General features: G+C 39.6%; 1 protein-coding gene across 3 annotated transcripts in view; it reads right to left on the bottom strand.

Moving 5' to 3' along the window:
* Window positions 1-487: 487 nt before the first annotated feature.
* The window catches only part of PLCL2 (phospholipase C like 2), a 228,996-nt gene continuing 206,325 nt past the window's right edge, over window positions 488-23,158 (bottom strand). For all 3 annotated transcript variants that reach the window (XM_073677944.1, XM_073677945.1, XM_073677946.1), the window contains 2 exons: window positions 13,800-13,909; window positions 488-1,555 (listed from right to left, as the gene is read on the bottom strand). In XM_073677944.1, the coding sequence (XP_073534045.1) occupies window positions 1,376-1,555; window positions 13,800-13,909 (290 nt within the window). In that variant the 3' untranslated portion in view covers window positions 488-1,375. The remainder of the gene's footprint in view (window positions 1,556-13,799; window positions 13,910-23,158) is intronic.

The raw sequence follows: 23,158 nt of genomic DNA, 5'->3' as shown, positions 1-23,158 counted from the left end.
GAACATTCCTCAGACAACCATTAATAACCTCATTGATAGCAAAGCAGCCAAAGCGTGTATGCACTCATATTACTGCACATGGTGCTCAAAACTGAATAGAGATGTTTTGGACATTTTGTTTCCATTTTTTCATCATTTGCATACCATTAACATATGTACTGGTCCTGTGATTTCCATAAATCCACGACTTTTCATTATTGGTGTTGCAATTTCAGTGTTAAGGAGTGTATTTATGACATTTTTAAATAATTTTTCAATAAAATGAATATTCTTAAGGGACGTTTTGTTTTCCACTTTTTTGAGCTTCATTTGTCCATGCCCAGAGTTTTTGTTACAATAAGTGATTTGCAGACTACTCTCTTACCACATTAACCCAGAAAATGGTGTAAAATAAAATAACGCACTGCTGGTCTTTCACCATTTATTGCGTTATGAGATGTGACTTTATTAAAAAAAAAAAAAAAAGTTTAGGCATAAAATAATGTGTATATTTTAAATACAGATGAATCCCTGTTACGTTTTGAAAAATAAATGTCAAATTTCAATAGACACCCGGGTCTAACAAACATTCCACTAACGCAATTTCTCATTCTTTCTTTAAATTAAATCAGAATTGTAACATTTGTTAAAATTCATGACAATCAAGATAATAAAACTTTTTTTTTTTTTAATGTGAACACATCACAAAATAAAAAAGGCGATATATTTACAATTTGTCTTCGATTTGGTCACTTTCACATTAGATATTAACATTTCTAAAACGTTGTGGCAATAAAGATCTATGCTATGCGGTGTATAAAGTGAATTGCACATCTTTAGGTTTTTTCACCTAGGGTGCACAAACATCTAGCGCCCATTATTTTATTGCATTCTCTGTTCTTTATTTATATACAATATGGCTCAAACAGAACACAACAAACGACTAGCCAGGTCTGTAGATTCACTCTTCAGTGCAACACGTTTCAGTCCTTTGCGCACTCTATATGTTACAATAAGCACTCTTTATGAAATGTGAGGATTTCTCTTTTATTTAAATAGAACTATTAAAATCTAAATTAAAAATCACTGCTATGCTTCTTTAAGCAGCACGCACCTCACTACTCAATTCTATTCTAATAAAGACATCTTCTTCCACGCTTTCACTTTTGGCTAGCAGTAAAAATTGCAGTCTGCTTGTCAATTTCCTTCATTTATCAGATACATTTTACTGTACTTTCACAGATAATAGACTGGTCAATCTCCAGTTGTGCTTCAGAAAGAAAGAAAAATAGAATCTGTGTTTTCTCTTGTAAGTGCAAAGCAAACACCTTGTGCAGCTACATTGGTCGTAGATTTCAAAAAAATCCAACAAGAACGGAGGTCCATGGTTTTCTTTTCAATCACCCGTTTCATCTCCTACTTTCTCTGGAATGGCCTCCAGGCTTCTTCTGGGTTTGGACACCTCTGCGTTTCCAGCCGTAGCCTTGTTCAGCCCACATGATACAGCAGCATAATGAATTTGTTTTAAGTTCTCCAAGGTTTCTGTTTTGGCATATTTGAGAAGATCTGCTTGTCCCTGTACCAAAAAAAAAAGGAACCAAGGTTAAGAGATGGCATAAACTGTTGCTCAAAGTAGGTTATTGCCTATAAATTCAGTGGCAATGATACAAACATTCATCTTAAAGCAAACCCACCCCCCCCCCCTTTCAAAAAAAAATGAGCCAGAGTATAAGTTGGTGTACATGCAACGTATAGGAGCATGTTAACACAGCCTATTAGACAAGCCTAAAATAGAAACAAAATGAGCAAAAATCCTATTGTAAGTAAAAAGTAATCATACATATAAATAACATGGCGTACTTGGTAAACACTGTTTCTGAAAAAGCGTAAAAGTCATCCCACCACGACAAGGTGTACCCAAATTGAGACAGTCCTATACTATTTCTAATATTAAAACCTTACCATGTGTCAAACACCACATGGTAGGGTTTTAATAATTGGATTTGAGTACAACTTGTTGCAGTGGAATGGCTTTTACGCTTTTTTTTTATTTTAAATCAAAGACAGTTTTTACTAAGTACCGTATGTTATTTATATGTAGTAATACTTTTTACTTACTTACAGCCGGGCTGTGGAGTCGGAGTCGTGGAGTTGGAGTCAGAGCCCATTTTGGTGGAGTCGGTATAAAATGGACCGTCTCCGACTCCTAAAATTGGGTACAGTAATTCAATGCAGTTTGTAGGGAATATTTTTTTCATAAGAATCTGGGAAAGTTATGAAATGTCCTATAAATGTCTGTCCTATTCCTGATGTAAGGGTCTAGACTTTTAGCTGAGATTAATCTGTGCTACAGTAAATTTATCACTTAAACATGAGCCATGTATGAGGGAGTCGGAGTCGTGGAGTTGGTGTCATGGAAATTGAGGAGTCGGAGGTTTGGCTTACCGACTCCACAGCCCTGGTTACAGCAGGGTTTTTGCTCATTTTGTTTCTATCTTAGGTTTAAACATTCATCTAAATACCAATGTCTACATCTTTTAGATATTTCGCCCACAATGTTGATGTCTGCCAATAAGACCACGCTTCAACAGTAGACCCAACAGTAGATCAACAGTAGATCCAAGTTAGGTTTTTCATGGTCTACAAAGTAAAAAGACTTAATCTGAAATAGATTAAATTCACATAAAAGTATTTGTAAACCTTAATGTCTTTCTAAAGAACTCATCACAAATATTAATCTACAAAGTAGACCAGCTATGGTAACATTCGATCTTTCGACTTTCACGTTTTCAACCTACATGGACCTTACACACCTAATTTCAGATAATTAGAAAAGAGACAGCTAGAACGACATCCATGGGATTTACCATATGAAGAAATGCATATGCTTTTAGGTTTATTACACATCTGGCCAGTAAAGAATCAAATAGTAAGAGTTCTTAGTCAATATCTCCATGCTACGGAAGCTACTTGATTGTTCTACCATTTAGTCTAATAAAACATCCCATAAGAACCAACAGCAACAAAACCAAAAAGCACCCTCCTCCAGCAAAGTCAATATACAGCCAGTATAACTAGAACTTAATGGATCAACCTTAAGGCCCCGTCACACATAACGAGATCGCTAGCGAGATCGTTGATACGTCACGGTTTTTGTGACGCAATAGCGATCTTGCTAGCGATCTCGTTATGTCTGACAGGTAGCAACGATCAGGCCCCTGCTGTGAGATCGCTGATCGTTACAAAGCTCCCTGGACCATTCCTGGGTCATTGCGCTCCCGCTGGGCAGTGTGCATCGCTGTATTTGACACCTTATCAACCACCTCGTTAGCGATTCAGAACTGAGACACGTAGGCGTGCATAAATTGGACTTTTCCGCACCCCTCGTCCCCGATTGGTGGTCGCTACAGCGTTCTCATTTTCCGCCGTGCATAAAGAAGGCAACAGAATAGCGATTCCATCTCCTTTGTTTCTGACCTCGTGCTGGATTGCAGATTTTAGCAGAATTCTCCAGGCTGTTGATATCCGTTCATTCGACTGAGTCACAGTACAGTCCCTATCAAGGTGTGGATCGTTGAAATAGCTGCTGTGTGAAAGCATCCCAACGACCGCCGAGATCGTTAGTTAGATCGCTGGGGCGGCCGAAATCGTTGGGAAGTTCTGCATGTTTGACAGCTCCCCAGCGATCATGAAACGACTCTCCAGCGATCCCAAAACCGTGACGTAATAACGATCTCGCTAGCGATCTCGTTATGTGTGACGGGGCCTTTAGGCTAGGTTCACACACTCACACAGTGCTCTACGCTGAGCACAGTGTCGGGATTTCTGTCATAGTCCCTAAGGAGGCTGACCAAGTGACTCTGGATGCTGTCTCAACTCCGTTCTGTCAGAATTCATCTTTTTCAGACATGTACAAAAATGTGGTAGACCAAGAATGGCACTGTCCAGGCTCTATTGGGGTTTCCAGCCGAATCCTGTTTTTCGTAGGTTACAATGGCAATGGAAAACCCAATGCAGTCTTTAGCAGAGAACACCATGTGTGAACCTATTATTTACTGGTACAGTAAAACTTCTTTGAGGTGATTATGCAAAATTGTAGATAAGGATGTTCTTAAAAAGGGGGGCTAAAGGTATGTACACACATTTAGTATTTGCAGCAGATTTTGGCAGTGTTAGCAGGAAAAATTATGTGTAAAATAATTGCGGTTTTATGTGTGTTTTTGATGGGTTTCTAACTTGCATTCTTTTCTCCAATGGGTGAAAAACACTGAAAGAATGGACATGCTACAGATTTAAAAGTTTAAATCTGCAAGGAAAAAAAAGCAGCGTGTGCATGTGGTTTCAGAAATCTCATACACTTTGCTGGTATTGAAAGAAAGCTGTGTTTTTTCCATGGAAAAAATGCGTGGCAAAATGCAACATGTGAACAAGCCCTAAGACACTTGTACAAATGATTATCTGAAGTTGGCGCTGGAAGCGGGTGGTCATGTGATCAAAAGTATGTAATTTGCATACTTCCAGCCATATTCCGACTAGACGAGTCCGACCTTGCTCAATTCACTTGTATTGAGCAAGGCAGTGTACGTCTTTTTGGCACATGACTGAATGCATGCAATTTGCAGTCACACACCACGTCTATGTCCCTGACTATGGAATTAACGACTATTGTTTATGGATTGGTGAGTGCTGCTTTTTTATGCCCTCAATACCGACATTTCAAATTAGACCGCGCTGCTGTAAAAAGGAAGAGTGTAATAGTAATTTCATAGTTTTATATTTGTGCGTTTCGTGTTCGCACCAAAATCTTTTGAAAAAGAGCTCGGGTGTGAGCACGAAACGCGTAAAAATAAAACCTACAAAATTACTATTCCACTCTGTAACGGCTTCCTTTTTACAGCAGTGCGGTCTATTTTGAAACGTCAATCTCCTTTTTCTACTAATCGATTTGCAAAAGAGGGTTTAACCTTCATTTGTCGAAGGGACTGCAGCAGTTGTAATATTTCTGGGCTATGTTTGGAGTAGTGACAAACACAACCTTTTCAGGTGAGCAACTCCATAACTCCCCTCTCACTTGTACCTTTCAATATCACCCTGTGTGTGCTTGTCTCCCCACCTTTCTGTCTTTCAAAATCCCTGACACTCCTGTGTCCAAGCTTCCATGATCTTCCACCAACTGGTCTTTGTTTACTTGATTGCTACAATGAAACCTCCAAGGAGGGGGCATGTCCCCTCACAATGAACATATGGGGAAGAGAGAAAACTAATTTTAACTGAGGAAGAGAAAAATTAATTAAAACAGGGGAAGTAAGTGAGATCTGACACATCATCATCGTCATTGAAGAGCAGCCCTCTACCTTTCTAGATTAAATATATAAAATGTAATAGCTCTGATCTCCTTGCTCTGTAAAGCGCACCCCTGAAGCCATTCACTATCTGTAACAGGTGTCCACCGGCCTGTATAAACGATTGGTGGTGGCAGCTAGTAGTTGTTTTTGTTATAGTGGAATTGGCAGTGACCATACAAGGGTATATATATATTCCATGTGTTGGAATTAAAGGTGTATATACCATACGCTCACTGTTAGTTCCCCAATAACTGGCCAAGTAGTGGAAGCAGCCACAGCCTCGTCCATCACTCGTCACTCAATTGCGTAACTGTCTTGACGATTTGAGGGAGCGGAGTTGCGTTCCATTGACAAACTGGTGGCAGTGGTGAGATCTGGATGACCTCTCTTATCTGTGATAAAGTGGTAACAGTAGTGGGATCTGTGTAACCCCCCTACGGCTGTTATCTGTGACAATCAGTCTCATCATCACATACAGGATTACAGTGAAAGTTACCATCTCTCTGCAAAGTTCATAAAACAGACTACACCATACAGAAAAGTTGATGTCACGAATCATTTCCTCCTTCTCTCACAAAGACCTGGGCCCAGATTACAGCATGCTCAGATAGCGCTTCTATACAAACAAATAGGGCCTGAATCAAGCAACTGCTTCTAATATCCATATGAAGAACAGGAAGGAAGAGTCTTATTTTAGGCCTAGTGGACAGTGTGAAATTTGCAAGATTTTTTTCTATATCTCCCATTCAAGTGAATACAAGATAAACTGCATTACTCAGAACTGGCCACTGAACTGCTGTGTTCTGCCCCATACATCACTTACATCCAGCTGCTGTCGGAGCGGATTTCAGCCGATTGGGGGTATATGAAACCCCCACCAATCTCGTATTGATGACCTATCCTACGGATAACCCTTTTGGCGGCACAGATACTTTGATTAGAGTCCCGTGAATCACCATTTAGGCACCAATTGTACTGATGAAATGAACTTTTTTGGAAACCTACACACACATATATGCTGGATCTTTAGGGCATCACACAATTCCTTCTATACTGGATCTTTAGGGCATCACGCACACCTTGTATGCTGGACCTGAAGGGTAACACACACCTTCTATGCTGGACCTATGACACTCCACTCATCTTAGGACAGCCTATCTGGAGGCTCATCTCAGAAGCAAAGGAAACATCGCAGCTAATATTCAGCAGCAGAAATCATGGGAATGATGGGGACATGGCACAGACAGGACTTAGACAACGTTCTCGTCCTGCCATGGCGTTTGTGCTCTGCAGAATGCTGTGCAGAACGTTCTTCCTCCCTCTCATTTGTGACCTGACGCTAGAGGACGCAGCATACACAATGCAAAGAAGAATGAGAAGGACGCATAGATGACGTTCTGGGAAACTCCGTACAATGCTGGTAGTACAGGTCCGGGCCGAAGAGGCAGCGGCATCGTCCACACTGCAAACTAAAGTCACTGCTCTCAGGAAACTACCGGATGGACAAATGATACATTCCTTTTAAAGGGGTTGTTCAGAGAATTTAGCATTTTTTGTACAAATAGGCATAGTCAGATGTTATATATGACATGGAGTCATGGCTATTATTAACATTATGCTGCTTACACCTCTCTAATGCCCTTTTAACATCAATTGTCTTGACTTCTTAGATTGTTAGATATTGTATGTCCATGGACCAGCTGTAACTAGTAACCAGTCTCCATTGTTAGAATAAATCAGTGAATTTAAACTAACCATTGTAACATGTTTATAAAGCACTGATATAACCAAAGACGTACCATACTAGACGTAACATAATGTTACCTATCTTTTTACTCCAAGACATCAAATCATGTTCTAGAACGGTCTAAGCTGACCGAGTACCTATACATTTCTGCAGACTATATCAGACTGTAGAGGTCGGCTCTTTCTATATTTGTGCAGCCTAAGCTTTAGCAATGATCACGCTAGACAGAACATGTAACACAATATCACATGGAGAAAATGGAAATGGCACCTAAGATATTACATTTTGTGGTTAATCAGGTCTTTTGAAGCATAGCAAGATCTAAAATAGGACTTCAAAGCGCTAGAAATTATTATTTATTTATACATTTTACAGAGCACCATACACTCATTTTTCATACAGTAATTTATTTTCCAAAGTACCTTCTAGAAAATATTCTATAACAACCACAAACAACTAGGCCAACTCTGCAGAACCACAGGTCAGTTTTGTCTGCTTTGTCCGATTATCCCAGCATCTTACGCCTAATGTATATAGAGAAACATATTGCATAATGCCTAGAATTCTGTTCACACAGTGGACAATGATGACAAGTTCTGCCAAGGTGTCCTTCATTCGGAGGGGAAAAAAAGCCCTGTGTCTGAAGTATATGTGAACAGAGCCTTACAGAAATATATAGGCAAACCTCTTGGGCTTCACTGAACGGTGAACACATACAACAGTCATAGATAACTCAGTAAAAATAGACTTTAGTGACTAGTGCATTAGAAATTGTACAAATGCTCATGACAAGAACATGTCTAGGTCACTAGAGCGGTCCAGAAGAGCGACCATAGTCATTAAGGGAATGGGTGAATGCAATACCAAGACAGGTTATCAAACGTAGGGTTATTCAGTTTTGGAAAAATTAAGGCTTAAGGGCTATCTTATTACAATGTACAAATATATGAAAGGCCAGTACAGAGCCCTAATATGGGGCAATTCGCATTAGACTCATGGGGTTTTTGTCTTCCTTTGAATCTACACGTTAGGTTACAGGTTGAACTCAATAGACTTGTGACTCATTTCAACCTTAAAGCTATGAAAGTATGAAACCCACATAAAAATTCCCATCAAGAATAATACCATCTCTATTGTAATGGTCAACAATGCAAATCCAACACAAGACGCGATAATAAAAGACAACACAAGATACAATGGACTATTACAAAACCAGGTCATAATCTTAATGCTTAATACATAAACAAGATAGGAAAGATTATACCCCCCAAAAACCACTTCCATTGTTCCAATAGTGCTATAAAGTTACTGCATATATCAGTCTAAACTACTATGGTAGTATGACACCACTGTAACACAGCCATATTTTAGTGGTGTAGCTTGGAGCCTGGCACGGATGCTGGCGGTGCCAAGGGATGTTATATTAGAGCAATGAATTGAATCTTTGCTTACCTACAACTTTGATGGCTGTAATACCTACATGTTCTGTGATTGTACCAAACACAAAATGGGTATTGCTGCCATACTATAGACTCTAAACTATCTAAGTGCCCCCCATGAGGAGAGACACCCTAGTTTACAAGGCCAACATTGATGGGCTTGGCTGCACCCTGGGGTGCACTTAGCTAGTGCTGGGCAGCCCGCCTAACCTAATAGTATGGGCGTCATTAATAGGCTGTAAGCCAGACACTGCACTACCTGTGTGTGACCAGCGCCCTAAACAAGCCTATTTTGTGTGCAATTTTAATACTAAGCAATCACCCCCTCCATGAACTGGTAGGTTGTGAGTGATTGTTTCACCAGTATTTTGCACCTGTGCTGCCCCCATCTTTATTAAGTGGGTTTTCTGCATCCTGCATTAGTTCTGTGACCTGGGCAGATGAATACTGTTGTATTTATTTATGGTAAATATAAACTTTTCTATATTATTCTGAGCTCATTTTCATATCCTCCACCAGTTCTATACATAATTACATGAGCTATAATCAGGCTTTTATTATAAACATTAATTACTGTATTTGTGCTGCACGGCATGACACAAGACTTCACTGACCTCCTCCTACTTACCATGTACCATGTTAACCTGCAGATAGATGCTCCTGCACTACGGTATATGCTTTGGTATCAGTGAGTCATGTTGCTACAGCTCTAATTAATCTGGAAAGTCAGATCTGGTTCAATTTAAAACAAACATGGTGAAGGCATGCAATTGACATTTCACTCTACACAGCGACCCTGGGCGGTTTCGCTGGCTATGTTTGTGTTCTTCTTTTGATGAAATATGCCCATGCTCCTTATATTATCTGTATGTAAGCAAAATTAATTTATGTCGGTCTCGTAATTGTGCCCATAGGGTCGTTTTGGAGAGAGTTGCAGCGCTTCACTCCTCTCAAAAGAAAGAACGACTGTCAAGTCCTTAGTATTCATGGGCTGACGGCTACCATTCAGCCCCTGACGGCTACCATTCAGCCCCTGATTGTCAGTTGTCTTCCTATGTTCTTCCATAAGATGACAGGTAAACCTAATATATTTTTACTTAAAGAAGAAAAACACTTTTTAACTATTGTGTCCCCCTATTTCTTTATAGATTGTAAGCTTGTGAGCAGGGCCCTCCCTCCTCCTGTAACTGTTGAATTAAGAGATACTTTGTAATGTTTTCTTTTGTCTGTACATGTCCCCACTCAATTGTAAGGTGCTGCGGAATATGTTGGCGCCATATAAATAAAATGATAATTATAGTTCTGGTTATACAAAATGCATTAAAGGGGTTGTTCACTACTTGGACAACCCCTTCTCAATCAGCATGTTTGCATCGAGTAAAGTAACAATACTTATACTCACTCTGGTGCCGGCGACGTTCCAGCAGCTCTCGAGGCCCCCCCCGTCACATTGTTATGTCACTCAAGTCCTACAGCCAATCAAAGTTGGCTTCACTCTCCCTGCCTTTGGACGAATCAAACAGCAACAAGAAGTGAGTGGCCAGCCTCAGCTCGGACTTCCTGTTGACCTGACTCATCTGAAGGTGCAGAGAGTGAAGCCATTGCGGATTGGCTGCAGGGCTCACATGACATAATGTGACGCAAGCCCTGGGAGAGTCAGTGCTGACATCGCTGGAATGGCACCAGCAATGGAGGGGAGTATAAAGTGGTTTACGTGGGGCAAACTTACTGATGGAGAAGGGGTTGTCCAAATAGTGGAAAACCTCTTTAAGCCATTGAAACAAAAGAGGCACCTATGTGTTTCCATGGTAACAGACTACAAACTATGTAGTCTGATCATGCAATAACCTCTCGATTTCCTACTTCTTACTGACAACTATTAAGTATTCAGTAAATTATCCAGAAACACGGCACGGCATATGGATAATAATATGACTACAGGATTATGCTACACCAAATTTGTAGTCTGTTAACACGGAAAAACATAGATCTTCATGCACACTGTATGCATAAAATTGTAGGATAGTTTTATTTAAAAAGTTGCTTTCATTTAGGAAAATTTAAATTATATTCTACCAGGGTGGATCGTTCCCTCAACATGCTAACGCTCTATTTATACTATACGATGTGCAGCATTAAAAGACATCTGACCGGCAACATGTCTGCCAGTCAGCGGTTACTTAAAGGAGTTGTCCACTACTATGACAACCCCTTCACAATCTGAGTGTTTTCCCCCGTTAAAATAAAAACCTTTATACTCAACTCCGGTGCAGGGTTCACGTGACATAACAAGTGAGCCCCGGGAACGCCGGTGACGACACAGGAGCAGGCACAGAAGGTGAGTATAGGTGTTTTTATTTTAATGGGGGCAAACACTCACATTGAGAAGGGGTTGTCCTAGTAGTGGACAACACCTTTAATAGCCTATTCTCACAGCCAGCCCCATTTCAGATAGGCACTGAATGATCTGTAGTAGCAGAGGCTATAATTGTTCTTGGTAGCACAGGTCCTGTTTACACAGGATGATGAGCTGACGAGAACGATGATCTTCTGTGCAAACCAAAAGATCATTTCATCCGATAAACAAGTGTTTTTTTGCTCATTTGTTGGGTGATCGGGAGCCTAAAAAAACAAATAAAAACACACTTGTTCACGATAATCTTGCAATGTAAATGAACTTTAAGAAAAACAACCTAGGAATAAATTTGTGGTGCGATATTTTGAAATTAAGGAGCACTAGATGTCTTGTAGATAAATCAAAGCCAAGATTGATAATATCTAACTGCATCTATTCTATGTATTGCTTTGGCAGATCCTTACAACAGAATCTTCCACTTTAACCATTATTCACAACAGAATGTTTTCAGACATAAAACAAGTGATGTCCAAATGCAGGATAAAGAAACAAATAAAAACGAACAACAATACTGGGCTGTCACAATAATCTAATAAAATATATAGTATGATCACCAGGTCAGCTGAGAGAATAAATCTGTTGATGGCAGCAGGGATGGGCACAGAAATTGACATAAAATATTAGGATATACCAGTAAACATGTGAATCCAGGGTCATTTTGAAATGCGGGACATCATATCTGTGCATCAGTATGTTCTGAATTTGCCATGTACTTCTCTCTTCAGTCATGCCTGATACTGGCTTTAAATGCCTGAGCTGATAACAATGATGTGTGACTGCTGGAGGGCAAATATGAACTGAATTCTTGTTATTATCAGCAAGCAAAATAAGATCAGATAAAGGTTACTGTTCAACCACAATGAAACTAATTCAGATGTATTGCCAAGATGCTGAAGTGGTTGATTAGATCTTGCAATCGGGAGCAAGACAGTTTCACAAGCGCATAAACTGCAATGCACTGACCTCCATCAACTGCATGATATGCAATGCAAAAAAGGTATGCATTAGGGTGTAATAGACAATGTATGCTTAAAGGGGTTCTGCATTAGTCGGACAACCCCTTCTCAATCCGGATGTTTGGCCCCAGTAAAATATTAACACTTAGTGCACTGGACAACCCCTTGAAGGCTCATTTACATTGGCCGATTTTAGACCATTGATCATGCACCTTGATTGGAAGTCATGCACTGATCCGTATTGTAGAACATTCAGTCAACAAGCAGTTTTCAAAATCTTTTCCAAGACTGATAATTCAGGATCACAGCACAAAATGTAATCCGCCAGATTATACAATCTTGAGCATTACGGCATTCTCTCACCATACCCTATTGCTTTTACTCAGCTATTTAGCCAAGTAAAGCAATTGAAAGCTTAATTTTATCAGTGAAATTAAAGTGTAACTGCACTTTAATATGTCTTTTTTTTTCAGAATACGCCGTCATGTGTGTGAACAAGAGAAATAACTGTACGTTTGGCCATTATATGACTTTTCATGCATTTTTAGCAGTTTTTCCAACTGGAAAAATCTATCTTTGTACCGTGTTAGCCAGTAGATAAAAAACATATTAAAATTTGAGAGTCTTCCATGATTGACACCTTTTAATGGCTAGCTGAAAAGATGGTAACAGATAGTAAGCTTTCGAGACTACGCGGGTCTCTTGATCAGCCTGAATATAACAAAATCTGAGAGTCACATATTTATACACAACAGGACACAGAATAGTGCAGCAAATAAAACAAGTGACGTGAAGCAAAAACTATCAATATAGGAAGGGGAGAAACAGTTGTGGCCATAAATATTGGAGGAGTTGATAGATAAGGAGTGTGAAAGTTTTATTGTCCTGTGATTGAGGTCTGGTCCATGATTGTGATGCCTCCAAATGGTCTGAGGAGAACTTTCCTTAGTTGATGTAAAAATGAATGTGCTCCTCAAACCATTTGGGGGCATCACAACCTTCAGCTTCCCCCTATCACCCATCTCCATAGACTTATAGGCAACAGGTGTTATTTGTTCACTCACTGCAGACAGATTTATAGACAGATTTGACAAGGTTTTGAAAGAAGCTTTTGAGAGTGAAAGATAAGTGTAGGGGACAAAAAAGTGATTAATAAGTGTGAAAGGAGGCAATCTTTTCTAATAAGATATATTACAAAGTTTCTTATCCTCACTTGTACTACTGACGTATGAAAAAATAAATAAAGTGTAGTTTCAATTGAAAAGGAATCTGTCAGTAGTTTTTTGCTATTTAACCTGAGAGCAGCATGATGTAAGGGCAGAGACCCGATTGCAGCAATGTGTCACTTACTGAGCTGCTTGTTGTAGTTTCAATAAAATTAGTTTTTTTTCAGTAGGTGATTATCACTAGAAGACTAGTTGTCTCACGCCATGTAGTCCTCCTGCTCAGTGTAACCTCGCACCCACCACTGATTGGCAGCTTTCTGTGTACACTGTGCATAGGGGAGAAAGCTGACAATCAGTGGTGTGGGCGGGGTTACACACAGCTCAGCAATAAGAGAACTGTTAGATCTGCAGTAGATAAAACAGTGATTGTATTAAAATGACAGAAAGCAGCCCAGTAAGTGATACATCGCTGGAATCAGGGTCTCAGCTCCTACATTATGCTGCGCTCAGATAACATAGCAAAAACTTGGTGACAGATTCCCTTTAATAGAAGTTTCTTAATCAACTTGAGAGTGTGCGGAGATTTTTTTTGCTATATTATGGACAAAGCTGTTGGGGAAAAAAGAGAACACAGAAGTAATCTGCCCAACTGAGAACAGTTCAGGGCCATATGGTTTGGCTGTGATGAAATGTGAGAGGGACATTGTGAGCCGAAATGAAATAACAAAGAAGAAACACAGCTAATATCTACCTTCAATATAGTTATGTTCCAAGTAAAGCTCTCAATGGCCTTAAGCATTTTCCTCTCTTTTAAACCTTCCTTCGCTCCAATGGAGTTCAGATTCTCGTGGAAATCCATGGCTGAAAAGAGATACAAAAAAAAGCATGTGAGACAACTAGAGTTTTTCCATGCATCGTTAATTTAATCTCCTATTTTCTTCCTTTTTATGGTCATCCGCTTTTGTCTAATCTGAAATTCATTAAGAAACCGAGAAGATTTTAAGAATTAAAAAGACTGGAAGAAGATTGGAAAAGGAAAATCTTTTAAGAGAGAAAAGAGGCCAGATTGAATTTATTAATGTTCGAGAGGGAGACACAGCACGTGAAAATGGCCATATTGACACGTGAATGGTGTGACTATACGAGTAGGAAATACAATATTGAATTTTTTTCTTCCACCACAAAACTCCTGCTGTGCGGGTTATAGATTTTCTAGCAAACACCATGCAATGGAAAAAACTGACGTATCCCTATCTTATCTTTATACGTCTCTATCTATTCATCTTATAGAGTCATGATGCTGGAAGCAAATACATTTACAATCCAAGGAAGTCTGGAACTACTGAAAGCTTGGCAATGAAAATGATCCCAATTATAGGGGCTTCCCAATATTTGACTTTTCTCAACTGCATAAAATATGAAAATGAGAGTGCACAAAAGTTGTAAAATTAATTACAGTAGAAATAGTTATACAGTTTTCTCTGGTGGTCTAGCAGTCAAAAAAAATAACATCCATTCCTGGCTGGCATGGCTCTGTGTTATTCCTGTACTATTAGTTAATACGCAGGACCATTAAGGAGCAACAGAAGAAGAATTTAATAATAGATTTAAAGAGTAAGTATATTGCAAATGTTATTTTTTCCAGCTATTAAAAGGTTTCAGGTGGTTTTGAAAACACAAGAGACCATACATTGGACTTCTGCATCCTGTGATTCCCCAGGTTTTGTAGCCATCATAGTAACAGCTCATCATGGAATTTTCTTAAAAACAAGAATGCAGATTGAAGTTTGATGGTTCCCTTCATGTTCAAAATGGCTGCTGCATAGGCTAAGCCTGAATCACACCTTGCCTGTTTTACCTGCCCTCTGAGGGACACAGAACTGTTCTCTTCTGCACTGGTCCATCACACACCAGTGGAATAGCATTGGAGGCATGGTTCAGATCCGCCACAATGCTCCCCATGTCTCCGCAGCGGCCATTTTGAACATGACTATAAATGAACATCAATTTCAGATATGTAAGGAGTGGCAGCAAAGTGGAGGGCATTAGGTACAGTGACTATACATTAGGAATGTATAGTTCTATATTTATTATGAATTGCTTATATAGAGCCATCATATTCTGCAGCCCACAATCCAAATTCCCTATCACTATGTTTTTGGAGTGTGGGAGGAAACCGTAGAACCCGGAGGAAACCCACACAAACACAGGTAGAACATACAAACTCTTTGCAAATGTTGTCCTTGGTGGGATTTGAACCCAGGACCCCAGCACTGCAAAGCAACAGATCTAACCACTAAGTCACCGTGATGCCCCACATGTATTATAGGGGTGGAAGTTTGCTTTAAACACCATAGGTAATTACAAGATGGCTGCTTGGCACTGGGCTGTACAGGAGATGCCACAAAAATTACCTACCTTCCCCTAACATCCACCAAACCAGAGATATTCAAAGAACCACAACCAATTTCATCTCCTGCCAGCCACGCAGTAACCTGCTTCACATCAGTGAGGTGCAATAACTCAGAACCAGCTGTCTACAGACGAGCGTCCCTCATGCTTCAATCCTCTTTAATGGGTCAGACATTTCAACTGGCTTGTTCATACACTAGGGTTATGTAGCTTGAACTGCAAGCCTAGCAAATATCTGTACTCCAATGTGAGTTCCTCAGCTTCCTTTCCCATGGCCAGACCCCATTTACAAACTTTATCCCTGTCTGAAATAGCGGAGGGGAGCAGAGAAGCGGACACTGGTGTATGGATATCTGCTAGTCCTGCAGTTCAAACCACCTAATTTAAGTGAAGTAGAACTGTCACTTCTTTAACAATAAGTTTGAGAAAAAAGAAAGCAAGATAAGGTAATTGGATATATTACACAGCTTTATAATTATGCAAAGACTGACCAATAATAAAATATAAAAAAAAGTTTAGTCACTCTTTAAAGGGAATGTGTCACTTGGATATTACATCCTTAGCTAATGACATGTGGTCCTTTAACACTTATTAAAACCGTACCTTGCTTGTAGAATTTCATTTAGAAGTTTTAGAGAAATCCAGTGATTAAGTTTTAGTCGCAAATGCAGCAGGGCGGTCACTGCACTTACTGCTCTCCTGCCTCTTTCTCTATTTAATCTGTGACTGACAGTTCACTCTTGTCTCAGTGACCTGCCCCTGCTGCCTGAGAATTTGTGGATGCAGCATCAATGCCCGTTGTGATCTCCTCAGAGGGGGCTTCACATGTGCCAATTGATTTTCCGTCTCTTGCAACGTCACCAGGAGCTTACTGGGTATGAACCACCCCTCTGAGGAGACGACCCGGGCAATGACGGAGCCTGTGCAAAATCTTGGGCATGGAGTCAGGTCACCGAGACAAGAGTGAACTGTCAGTCACCGACCAAAATAGGGAGTAGAGGCAGGAGAATTGTAAGCATTTGTGGCTAAAACTTAAATTCTGGATTTCTCTAAAAACCTCCAAATAAAATTCTACAAGAAACAAAGGATTTAATAAGAATTAAAGGGCCTTTACACACATGGCACTAAATAGGGGTGTAATATCTTGACGACAGGTTCCTTTTATTGGTTCAGACACTGACTAACAGGAGTAGCTACGTACGGTTTCAGATTTTGAGTTATGATGAATGTTATGAGCCTGATGAAGAGCCATAAATAGTCTCATAAGCTTTCTATTTGTAAGCTTGCTAATAAAACTTATCAACTAGTGCAAAGCAAAATGTATATTAAATTATAGGAAAGGTTTCAGAATCTATAACAATCTCCCTTCTAAATCTCTTTACACACATACAGTCATGGCCGAAAGTGTTGGCACCCTTGAAATTGTTCCAGAAAATGAAGTATTTCTCCCAGAAAATGATTGCAATTACACATGTTTTGTTATACACATGTTTATTTCCTTTGTGTGTATTGTTCTAGGAGAAATACTTCATTTTCTGGGACAATTTCAAGGGTGCCAACATTTTCGGCCATGACTGTAGATACATAGTACATTAATCTATTCTATTCACTTGGCTTAAATCAGATTTTTTTCCTCTTAAGCGGCAGATGGCATTTTTTTACTAATTTTATTTTTTGCAGTCTATACTCTAAATATTGAAAAGGGTTCATTTTTACTTTGTTGTTTTTTTTTCTAACCATATCCTTTATCTTTTCTTATACAATATGTATCGCTTCTCAGCAATTTGTAGCTGCATGCTTAAATTTACCAGACAGAGAAATATTTTAATGAGCAGCACCAAGTATTCAGCTGCTGGCCTTCTCGCTTCCTTTCCGTGTTTTGTGTCTCAGCAAATGTTGCCAGATCAGATATGCGGCCTGCATGTAATGTGCGGCACGTGTTTAAACAAGATCCTTAAATGTGGTACAGCTGCAAGCTGAAGAATAACCTTATGTTGTGCTTTTAGACATGTGGGGCAAGGATACGATCGCTTATGCTACAAAATAAGAAATAGGCGCATAATAAAGCCCTCTATGTCCATATTATAGCAGACATGGAGTTGTACACTTATCAGCAAATTACCAATCCAGGATAGATTTACACCAATTAATTTTCAATAACAACTGTGAATGGGGTATATGTGGGGTGTAGTTCATAAGTACTGATGAGCACAAGTGCTCGTTACTCGAGTTTGCCTAGGGTGCTCAAGTATGCACTGAGTATCGCGGGTGCTCGAGTGACATGTTCGAGTCCTCGAGGCCACATATTTCGAGTCTGTTAGATATCCACAAAACATGTTGGAATTGGCCGTGTTTGTCAAGCCATCCCTGCATGTTTTGTGGCTGTCTAACAGCCTCGAAACATGCGGGCGCGAGGACTCGAACATGTCATTCAAGAACTCCAGATACTCTGTGCATATCCGAGCACCTTGGGCAAACTTGAGTAACAAGCACTTGCGCTCATCACTATTCATAACGCATTTCATCCCTTAAGGTTCTTGGGCAAAGCACATATCCAGGAGCCTGAATACGGTCTCTATACATTTCAATAGGGGCATGTGTACCACCATTATGCAACAACATTTTTTAAGCAGTCTGCATAAAAAATAATGACTCATTAATAAAAATAATGAATAAATAATTTGACAAGAATTTCCTCTAGAAGCACTGCTTTTAATATGTACAATCTGGATTGATCTGTAGTTTAGCCAATATGAAATCCACAATGCAGTGCAATGCGTGTAATTTCCCAGAGGAGTATTACACGGTGAATAAGCCTCCTTACATTGGCATGCCAGAGCCGGTATGTTACTCTCCACAAGGAGAAACGTTACCCCTTAAGCCTCAGTCCAGAGCCTCTCACCTAGCCAAATCAGATTTCATACATTGCACTGACTAGGGGCAATACCCCGAAACACTGTCTGCAAATTGAGATTCTGATTTGGCGTTTATCCTAAGTCACATTAAAGGGTGAATAGTGAATAGCGCTATAGAGTTCTAGTCCTCTTCCTCTTTAAATAAAAATTAAAATGACGGTTACACTTGGTAACGACGGTTAAGTTTTGCTGCTGCAGTGTTTGTAATTCCTTTATCTAGCTGAGTGCTCTGCAACAAGGATACAAATCTGTCAGAGCTCCTGATCCTGACAGCTCTCACTCCCCTCCCTACCTTCTCTTAATGTAAGGTGGGTTTCACACCACAATGCAAGGACTGGCAGTGGGTCTCCTGACCTGAACTCAGCAGCATCATGTATGCCTATGAAGCTGTCAAGTTTGGGTTACACCTGCAGCCAGTCCATGCATCACAGTCCGAGTATGGACCTCGAGACACCTTTGTGTGAAACCAGCCTTAGAGATAACAAAAAGGAAGGGTAGTCTGCAATTGAGAGACAGGAAGCATATAAAGTTTTATGGAGTTAAGAGAAAACAGACTGCGGACATTGAGTAAATCACGTGGAGAAAGACAGCAGAACCAAGAAAACACACAAAGTTCACATCTAGGCTATATTACTGAGAGAGACACTCATGAAAGAAAAAAAATCATAAACTTGGATAAAGTTGCAAAGTGCGTATCAGGGTTGTCTGAAAATGAATAAAGGAAATAAGAATGTAGAATGAAAGTTAAGATGCGTTTACACTTTCCAATTATCATTCAATGTAAAAAGGCTGACAATTACTCAATGCTTTAAAAGCTTGCTTAGAGGTGTTTTCTGTGCAGAAAAAAATTAAAAAAAATATAAAAATAATCTGACTGTCCCTTTAATCAGTCCCCATAACCCCCCTATTACCTTGTTTTGCTTTCTAGCTCCCTTTCTGTCTGAAGCAGCCATCATGGTCTGATACAGTTTACATTGTAAAATCCCTGCCGGCTCTCCCTCTGCACCGCTAGACTACAATTCCAGAGGCAGAGCTGTATCTGTGCCACAGCTCTCTCAATCCCACTCAGTGAAAAAAACACTATACTGAGACTCCTGTAGAGTCTCAAGATAGATAAATCGCTGCCCAAAGATTTCCCTTCATAAAACATTCCTCCACTTCACCTAGTATACGTGATCCGGCAGTCAATAATGTTACAGATAATAATATTCTAGGTGCTGAAAGGGGCCCTACAAAAAAGGCTCAGTGTTCTGCAAGGAAGCAATGATTCATATAATGTAATCTAGCACTCCTGAAACTCCTAGCACCATTTCCTCTTGCCTAAGTCACTAGCTGATAAGATGACTTGTTCTGTGTGAAGCCTGACATGTCTCTGTGCTCTCCCTGCTTTCCCTCCCTGAACACATCCCCAGTCACTGTAAACTTGCTGAGGATCACAGGCTGCTCCCTCATGACATCACCATTTAGAGCTCACTGCAGAGCAGCAGGCTGAGCCATTCCAAGCACACACAGGAAATCTCTGTTCTCTGTGCTTTATGCAGACTGTAGCAGGAAGTAAGGATCAATAGATCATATTATGACGTGATAGCTTAGGAAAGGAGCAGAAATTTAACAGCAAGTAAATTACTTTATTTCTATTAGTTTTTGCAATGCTTAATAATCCGCGTGCCCAAAAAACCCTTTTAAAAAACATGGTCTTCGGCAGCACATCATCTTGTGTAAACAGGACATGTGCTGCCAAGAACAATGGAAGTCAATGCAGCTAGAACGATCTATTACTGATCATTCTGTGCATATTAGAAATGCCGTTGGCCCGTCTGAGCAAGAAATTAAATGACCACCGATTGGCTACAAAGAAGCCTATCTTAAGTCATTCAATGGTCACCATCTGCCAGTCTAAATGAGCTCTTAGTAGAATTTTATTAACTAAAGATAACCAATGACATATAAAAATAATTTTTTGAATGTTAAGGTGTCCATAGCTTTTAAGCCACTGTAAGTAGCAACGTACACTGGATAAGATCACAGAACAGAGAAATAAACCAAAGGCCTCATTCAGATGTCCATTTTCTATATACAGTATGGTTTTCACGGAGAGAACACGTGCCCATTAAAAGTCTACACTATGATGTTATGATAAGAGAAGCCTTTCAATTTGTTAATTTTTTGATACTTTAATATCACTGATGAAACACTGATGGTAAAAAGTGATACTGCCCAAACACTGATGAAACACTGAAGACACTCGGACTCTTTTTTGTGTATGTGAAAAATCATTGACATCTGAATGAGGCCCAAGGGACTGTAGAGGCAAAGCTGATAAAGTTCTGGGCAAGTACGGTACATCAAATGTATCCAAAGGCTCCCCATTTACCTGCCAAATGGAGCCCAAGACTGCTTTTTTAGCCTCTGTTGGGATGGTATATATAGTTTGCTCGATACGAGGCCATCACACGAACATAAAAAAGATAAATGAAAATATAGTACACCAAAGCTTTCAGGTGATGTACGCCACTGTAAGACTATACAGTGGGATAAGTCAAGGACATCTGTCGGAAAATGAAAAATTTTTCATGTATAGACTTCCAGCATACAAAATCATTATTGTATTGTGCATTATAATAATAAAAACAGTCACAATAAAACTGTTAATAAAAGAAATAAAATACATGCCCCGGCCTTTTCCACAGTTGTAACATCGTGTTCTGCAGTGGCTTCTTTGTCGTTGTGTAGATTTATAGCTCAGCGGTGTGGTGTGACCCTGTTTATAATAGCAGCATGGTTCCTGAACAGTTCTACTGAGGATCAAAAAGGGTCCCGCAGTGAAGAAAACTACTAGGTTTACAAGCCCTCGAGACTAGTCTCTTTGGGTTATTTCATCACCATGGCTTAGAAAGGAATGAACTGTGTGTGCCTTTATAAGTCACCATGTACCGGGCGTGTGCACATGTCAAATCAATTAACCTGTGTCATGAATGACAGGAAGATCCCTCCTGTAATCTTAGTTCAGTACCCATTTATTATTTATACTACTGACATAGATTTTTTTCTATAAAGTAGTGGCACCTGGAACCTATAAGCACAACCGCTAGATCTGTCGATGTTAGCTTTTTTATGACAAGATCTGTTTTGCATTGTGCCGTTATAAAAAAAACGGGCAATCCACAATTACTACTTTATTTATCCCAACAATTTTTTGCTTTTATATAAAATAATCACATTCGATAATTATTGTCTAAAGTCAATAACAAATCATAAAAGGCACAAGATGTGAGAATCTTTTGTGAGTTAAGGCCAAATTTAACATTCTATGAAACACAGCCCAAGAAGGAACAATTGCAGATCTCCCACCACAAGCTCAACAGCCTCATATGTGCCTATGAAACTACTGAGTTTTGGTCAAGAGACCCGTGGCCAGACAAAAGGGCGAACTCAGCAGGATCGGGGGGACAATCTAATGAATATAGGGGATTCCTGACTCTTCCCCGACAGAGGATGTTGGAACAGATAATGGTCGGGCAGTTGAAATTTAAACGTCTAACCCTTCTGTTCTATTGGATATAGGCCACCGGTATAGTTGTCTGGCAGTGGCTTTCTCTGCTCCTTCCATTGAATACAAATGCTTGGCTGAGCTGAACGTTCAAGTGTATGGGAAAGTCAGTAGAAATAGCTATCGGATGAAAGATAGCCATCACATGTTTATGGCCTCCTTAAGCTTGTCAACTCTTGAAGAACATGTGCTCAAACAAAGAAGAATTAAACAGAATATTATAGTGTTCCATATTTAGGCCTAGTTTTGGTATGGTATTCCATGGAATTTTTTTCTGGCAAATTATCTGGCCATACATATTAGATAAATATTGATTGATCGCAATGATTACAGTTTGTATGTGGACAGTTTGATTGTCCTCAGATAGTGAGAAAATAATTGAAAAAAAAATGGATTTTTAAATGTTCCTTCCAATGTTTCCCTTGGGAGAGAAAACATTCCATATGTATCTAACAGGATCAAGCCCCTCTATACAGAGATGAAAATACACAGGGTGGGGAGCGGTATAATATAGATCGGTCATCTGTATAGGTTCTCTTGTCAATAAATATCTTTGATAAAAAAAATAGTAGCTCACGTCAGAGCAAAGATACAGCTAGGCCATGTCAGGAGGTGGTTTAGATAGATATGTCACTGATAGCGCAAAAGAGATAACAAAAAAGATAAAGTAAGGGATAGTATTGTGAATGAGCATCTAGGCTGAAGTGGCAGATTATATGGCCTAAAGGTGACAGATTATTGTAAATGTTAGATGAACAGTCACTACCTAGAACAAGAATTTTAAAAAAATAAACTAAGGGAATTTCAGAATAAATAACACAAGGCAAACGACACAGTCATTATCAAAGACCGTTTCGATGATGGGTGACTAATGCCTTTTATCTTCTTGCTCTTGATATGACGTGACATCTAAATTTACGACCTTTCCCAAGGGTATGGGAACAACCTAGAAACACCACAAATAAGTGTTTTGCCCCGATACTGTTATTGTCATGTGGTTAGTGCTTCTTTTAGTATGCTCTGGATGTGGGAAACCCCAGTATAGGTACAGTACAAGCACAGTTTTTCATCCCTAAACTTTAAGAAGGTTTTCAGATCAGATCTGATGGTTTTCTGATCATGATATCGGTTCCATAAGGAAGTAATACAGAACAAATACGGCACTTGTACCACACACTGCGTAGACATTTTCAAGCAGGATACCATCACATGAATGTAGTTTGACTCTCCATG

This window comes from Phyllobates terribilis, unplaced genomic scaffold, assembly GCF_046119375.1.
Source record: "Phyllobates terribilis strain yellow unplaced genomic scaffold, ASM4611937v1 Scaffold_4__5_contigs__length_816908805, whole genome shotgun sequence".
Lineage (NCBI taxonomy): Eukaryota > Metazoa > Chordata > Amphibia > Anura > Dendrobatidae > Phyllobates > Phyllobates terribilis.
Note: the sequence above shows the minus strand (reverse complement) of the source record. Positions and strands in the feature narration are given on the sequence as shown.